At 42.5% G+C, this 6,412-nt stretch overlaps 1 protein-coding gene across 2 annotated transcripts in view; it reads right to left on the bottom strand.

Annotated features, from left to right (window-relative positions):
• LOC111265628 (uncharacterized) overlaps positions 1 to 6,412 on the bottom strand; it is a 52,329-nt gene that overhangs the window by 4,576 nt on the left and 41,341 nt on the right. The window contains exons 5-6 of one of the 2 annotated variants that reach the window (XM_022842478.2): positions 6,306 to 6,407; positions 4,211 to 4,497 (exon numbers count right to left, since the gene is read on the bottom strand). In XM_022842478.2, the coding sequence (XP_022698213.1) occupies positions 4,455 to 4,497; positions 6,306 to 6,407 (145 nt within the window). In that variant the 3' untranslated portion in view covers positions 4,211 to 4,454. Of the gene's footprint in view, positions 1 to 4,210; positions 4,498 to 6,305; positions 6,408 to 6,412 lie in introns of those variants that run through there. The other variant, XM_022842472.2, reaches the window with a different exon arrangement.

The following is a 6,412-nucleotide window of genomic DNA, read 5'->3' as shown; positions in this document are numbered from 1 at the left end:
TATGTATATAGCACCATCCTCTACAGTAGTAGCAGGACAGGGTAAAGAAACGTATCGTTTACCACAAAAATCTTGCATTCTTTTACATTTCTTCCAAATTGTGCTAGCCCGCAAAAAGGACAATTTTTATCAATAGGAATACGAGCGGTGAGTGAAGCTTTTTATAGTTTTAAAAAACGACATTTGTACAAATATAACACTTTAAAGCTACTGCCACTTTCACATCGAATTGTTTCCGTACATCTTAAGATTATAATCACGACTCGATAGATCCGTGTCTGCCAGTGTATTTACATATGTCATTTTCTCTCTTCTCGTTCGGGGCCAGTAAGCCCTCTTTCGCACGTCTTCTCTTTATCTTTTGCCCTTCAACCATTTTCCGGACACAGCTATTTTTGCGAAGCAGGTAGAAATAGTGGTGGCGAAAGCCTTCTGCACAAAGCGGATTCTGACTTGTTCCCTACTCCTTGATACGATGCGGCCGCTGCTGTGGCTTTCTACAGGTCAACGGCAGGAACGAGAATGCACGACAACAGTGCAAGAAGTTGAAAAATCAATAGAATGGGTAGAACTCGCAAATGCGCACCGTATATCGCCGAAATAAGGGCGCCCTCTCGTAGAACATACTCTCATGGTGGGTGTCAATGGTGGCTAACCCAGCGAGAAGATAGCTGACACGACACAGCGTCGGACTGAGCCGCCGCGTCGCGGTCACGAGAAGAACCTTTACGCCTGATCAATTCCAATGTTGGACATCCAAAAATCACTCTGCCCTCCTTTTTGAGTAAATCGGCAGACGGAGGTAGCGGGGGCGTAAAGCGATGGCCTCGCTGTCTCTTCCTTGGTCTTGGTCACCATTCTCTTCTTTCTTCAACGAGCCGATTCGACCGAGTTGACTGTTCACCGTTCCCACTCTAAAACTTTCAGGCCTCACCCGACCCCCATACTCTCTTTGCTTCTCTACTTGGCTTTACTTTATATATCTGCCCCGTGGTTTCTTAATCCCGTCCATAACATCCTAGGATAGGTACGCGCATACATACGTGCATAAAAAATACGCCCATGCTTTTATAGGAACGCTGAGACACCGACACACACGTACAGAAGCTCAGCGCTCGACAACTGTGAACACTCAGACAGATGAAGGTAGTCTTACCTGATGGCAACAGCAGTGGCTCTCAACGCGTTTGAATAAATGGAATGACAGGACGCCGACAGAAGAAATCTAATCGGCTTGATTCACTTGCCATAACTGGGGCTTCCATGTTAGGATACAGGGAAACCTCAGTTATGGAACTAGCGGGGACAAAAGCCAATCAGAGAGAACGAACGGAGCAACCGGAAATGAGCGCTGAGTGGTTCTATGCTCTACGTCGAACACCGTTTATTCCAGACGTCTACACACGCATCGAGACCTAGTACACAGCAGCGACAGCCAGCTTCTTTGACCACGATGCTTCTGCAGATTCACTCAGTCTGCTTTACGGACTCCGCTTTAACAATACTGCTTCTGAGCCGGAGCCTCTTGATCAGTCCCGGCGACCGTCTGGCCTGCTGCCTGATGCGCTGTTTCGGCTTGCAACGACCGGCTTCTGCATCTTAAATCCTGGCAGCAGTGGCAATGGGCGGAGGCCTTGTAAGGTCTTTCCTGTCTCTCCCCCTCTTTATTTTTTCCCCTTGACCCGTGCGTTTTCCTTTAAAGTTCGACTCGCAGAGGTTTCATCTATTGGCCTATTGCCGATTCTTTGCCACAATTCAATTTTCTCAGAAGAGCAAACGGACCAAATCGTCGGTTAAGCGGACACGGAACAGCGTCGACCGACCAAGTGAGGCTCTGAACACTCGCTGAAAACGAGAGTGAAAGGCAACGGCGCTATTTCATTGTTGTCTACAGGGAGTGAACGCATTGTGTCCAGGCATAAAAAGGGAACAATTCAGTTAGAAAAAGGGTTTTGAATTCATTTATTTCAATGAACACAGAATAAAGGCAAAAAATAGCAGCAGTAAAAAAAAAGCAAAGGTGCAGGCCGCTGTAAATAAAAAAAGAGCAAGTGGCCAGACAGCTTTTGGTTGACAATCAGAGACCTTTTGTTTCATTTTCCTTTTAGGCCAAAGGACGGCAAGAACAAGACAAACGAATTGAGTAAAAAGCAAAACAAGACAGTTATCTATCATCGTATAGATTATCGTGTTCTTTCCGCTTTTTGTCAGAAGCTGATTCTTATAGTTGCATAGATAATGTAAATGGAGTGGAGAAGGGGAAAGCCGATCTGTTGTTTCTGCCTGTATATTATAGCGCTATGTCCTATATATTATATACACACACTCTACGGGATAGAGATATATTGCCTTTCTCTAAAAACAACAAATCTCAATTCCGTACTGTATAGTCTAGCTTCAAATTAGCTGTAAGTATAAACAAAAACTGTTTATCGCGAGTCAAAAAGGTAAAAATCACTTCTACTTTGGAAATAGCTAGGAATCTGAGAATGGGGTTGCTTTTTTCTATTTTGGGATACACATAGACATTTTCACTTAAAACTACTCTCCCTTAAAAATATTGACTAATAGCAGCCCTAATGCTCTCCGGTTTGTTTCAGCACAGAGTTTAGACATATAAGAATAGACCGATTGACCATTGCTTGATAGGAACATCGTTGGTATTTACTAACTTTTAACATATGGCCAGCGCATGATCATCTGTAGATTAGAATTTCTACAAAACCTTCGAATGCCGACAATACACCTTACTGTTACATTTATAATCTTACCAACTTACCCGGCCCCACTGGTGTTGCCGCTGACAGACAACTTCAAATGCAGACCACAAGGGGTTACTGAGTCAACATAGACAGCCCATTACTATCAATTGATCAATGCCTTGAGCCGATAAAGCTGGCACAGGTTATCGTGCGGTAAACTTTTTTTTCCGCTACATTACCTATTATTATAACAGTATTAATCAAATTGTTCTGTATTAGCTGCACAATTGACATTGATCACACTAGCCGCCATGAGAAAATGCCCTTCGGATTGTTATGGTTTGCCTACAAGGACAGGTGAAATAAAGCCGTTTTTGGCAAGGGCTATTAGTAGACCAATTTATTGCAATTTGACTAATAAGAGTATTATCGTTCTTGTGATTCTTTCTACGTCCAGTCGTTTTCAATACCCAATTTCGAAACAAGAAGGAAAAATCTAAAGTCTATTTCAGTTTATAGATATTTTTTTCATTTTAAGTAATGCGTCTAAAGTTATTGAAAACTTTAAACGATTTGTTATATTGGGGATAATTTTTTTCGGGTAACGTCTTACTTACGAGGACGCCTTCATCTCACGATACAGACAATACGTCTTTACCAAGTTTTAGCAAAATAAGAATAAAGAATAAAAATATCAAGTCAAGAGTTTAATCAGTGTGTACTATAAAATTTCTTAGTGAATATGCTTATCTATAATAGACTCCCTGAAAAAACCTACGTGTCCTTAGAGCACCATGTTCCGCTACACAAGTGGCCCTTGCGACACAACAATACCTGGCCCCACATTGACGTCTACAATCCATATTAGAGGTTAGGTTCTTACTCTAGGCTAGCAGTCCACATGACATGATAGGGCCATTTGGACGAACCATTCCATTGCGTTCGCATTCTGTCTCAAAAACTATGTACTTTTGAAATTGAAAATGGCCACTATCAGGACCGAGTCCGAATTCAATGATACAGATAGACTATTTCAGCAGACAGACTATTATTAATCAGTGCATTTCCTAACAACATCTAGCTAAGGTACGCCACCTCGTTCAGCATTCAAAGGCATAATGTCAACTGTCAGCTAATATACTGCTGTTGTTGCATTTCCACTGGATCCCGTGGCTGCGAGTGTCGATGACCACTCTGACTAGAACATACTGCTTTATAGTCATTCAATAAATGTGACGATAGCTAACGTAGATATATATATCTACTATGAATTATAGGTTTTGAAAAAAGCCGCCGAAATCGCGCAGACACATTGCCCGTTCTTTCATGACCGTCTGTGAGCGTTTCGTAGATATTCGCGGTGCCAGGCACTCGATCCTTCAACACCCACAAAGAGTAGATTGTGTTAGTTATTACTACTGTTTTTCATGCTTGAGTTCATCCAACGCATGTAATAGTTCTCGGCCTATTTTATTATCGTCGTCTAGCAAATAATGACCAGCTTATAACGTTTATAAAACTAATGATATTTATTTACTGTGTTTTATAAACTTTTTTTTTCTACTCATCGGAATTCGTTGCTTGGCTTGTAACAGAGTGGTTCATAGCTACGTATCAACTATGGTTTTGACCAGTCATCATTCTTGATCAGTGCCATATGCCATATACCATATAACACCAAAGGAAGGCCACAAGACGCAAGCTTGTGAGTGACGGGTTGCGCACACCTCATCCCCACCCCTTTTTCCGAAGTTAATGACAAGGCCATATTGACGATGAAGTAGCTGAAGGTTTGCTGTTGTTCAACGAGAGAAAAGCAAGCGCAACGGGGAGTTAATTGGTAGACAACAGCCTTTCCTGACAAAGTAAGCCAGCTCATTAATATTCAGTCATTACGTTGATTAGCCGACAAAGCTAGAGGATTAGAATGTTTGTGTCTTTGAATTAGAGGGAGATTTATCTTGTTTAGGCACCAAACCAGGATAGCGTTACGATCGTTTATCTTATATACATCTGTATCGATAAAGGAACAAATGAAAGTTAAATCTAGCAATTATATTAATATGGACATTTACAGAGGCCATTGCGGCATGCTAAGCCAATATTAAAAGGGTTCGGCAGAACGCTACTATGATAATTTCCAAACTGATCTCCTGGTAGACGATCAGCAGCAGTCAGGGCCGTGAGGTGGTAGTCTACCAGTTTATGAAATAGCCGTTGTGACTACTACGGAATCGGTCGTCAGTCGGCATCTCAGACGAATATATGTCACTTAATAGCAGCACGTATAGAAAGCTCAAGCCAAAGTCACTTGGCTGTTTAAAAGACGAACCGTTCTAAACTTCTTTTTACGTTATATTCACTAGATTCTACCACATGGTAGTTTAGCAGATTTAAAGTTAAAACTTCCAGGCTGCCAGATGGGTTTCCTCAAATCGACTGAAGACATTTGTCCAGCGTTGTATATATCATCTTTGATATGGCATATCCATATCATGTTAACTAGCTCGGTAACTGTGTTAAAAATAATAACATATTTCTTCCGACTTTTAAAGGATATTTCGGCGATGCGTTCTTGTCATCGTCCTGTCTTTCACAGTCTTGCTTCCTGGTCCGACGTTCGATGCTAACATAACAGGGTCTCCTTTATTCTTCCTTTCGAGCTCGTCTACTGAGCTTGTCTAGCTTGTCCCTTGGATTGAGCTACTCAAATGAGAATTCAACGTGTCCTCCTCAATCCCACTGTATTATAATTACACGGGGCCGCAGTTCCTCAAGACGGCTACCTATGCTTATTGGCCTTTGTCCTCTCCCACTAAAAGTGGTCCTAAGCGGCCACCTTCAGCCCGGTTTCAAGCAAGTACTCTAGCATCGACGGTTGCCGGCGTAAGACATCAGAGCATTGCTTCGAAAGTCCCTCTCTAACCCTTTGACTATCGTTGGATGTAGACTTTAGGGGCACTTGGCAACGGCCGATTTCAATTGTACCCACGTGTCATCCAAACAGAAGCCAACGCACCTAAACTTTCAGCCCTTCTCACATTTTCTTACTGTCTCCGTCAGCACTGGAGTTTTGTCTGGTGTAGATATATGTGATAGCCCAGTATGGGTAAAGTGTTTGTCTGGGTGCAGCCACACAGAGAATCGTGGAACATTTGTGTGTAGGATCAATAGAGGGACATGCGCAAAATATCATAGAATTCAATAAGCAAGTACTCATGTATTGGTAACAACGTAGTATCTCGGGAAATCCGATCCCACCGCAAAACGCGGAGATCATATCGTGAAGAAGTGTCCTTCATTTCCCATTTACTCTCCCATTATATTTGTGGCTACGAACAATAATGGCCTAGAAATTCTAACAGGTACACCGGACTCGATCCTGTTTTTTTCATTTACTAGACGCCATTGTCGATAGTAGAAGGACAGCTGTTAGTTAATGAAGGACGGCGGTGCTCAGCAGCGTGCTTACAGCCATGTCGAGACGTAACGAAGTAGAATGTAATGCGCGAGTCGGTGTCATAGTCGGTATGTCAAAATACGACCCAGAATAGGGTCGTAGAAAGGCCGCGGAAAAGATCGAGGAAGAAAAAGATAACAAACCTGATATTATTTGGAGACTCGGGCCGGTGCGCATGGCGAATCATGGTGTAGCGAGCTACAGACGCCGGTGGACGAACGATCTTCAATTTCTTATGTTTTATCCTATG

Source organism: Varroa jacobsoni, unplaced genomic scaffold (genome assembly GCF_002532875.2).
Source record: "Varroa jacobsoni isolate VJ856 unplaced genomic scaffold, vjacob_1.0 scaffold_105, whole genome shotgun sequence".
Taxonomy (NCBI): domain Eukaryota; kingdom Metazoa; phylum Arthropoda; class Arachnida; order Mesostigmata; family Varroidae; genus Varroa; species Varroa jacobsoni.
The sequence above is the reverse complement of the archived record's forward strand: the minus strand, read 5'-3'. Positions and strand labels throughout refer to the sequence as shown.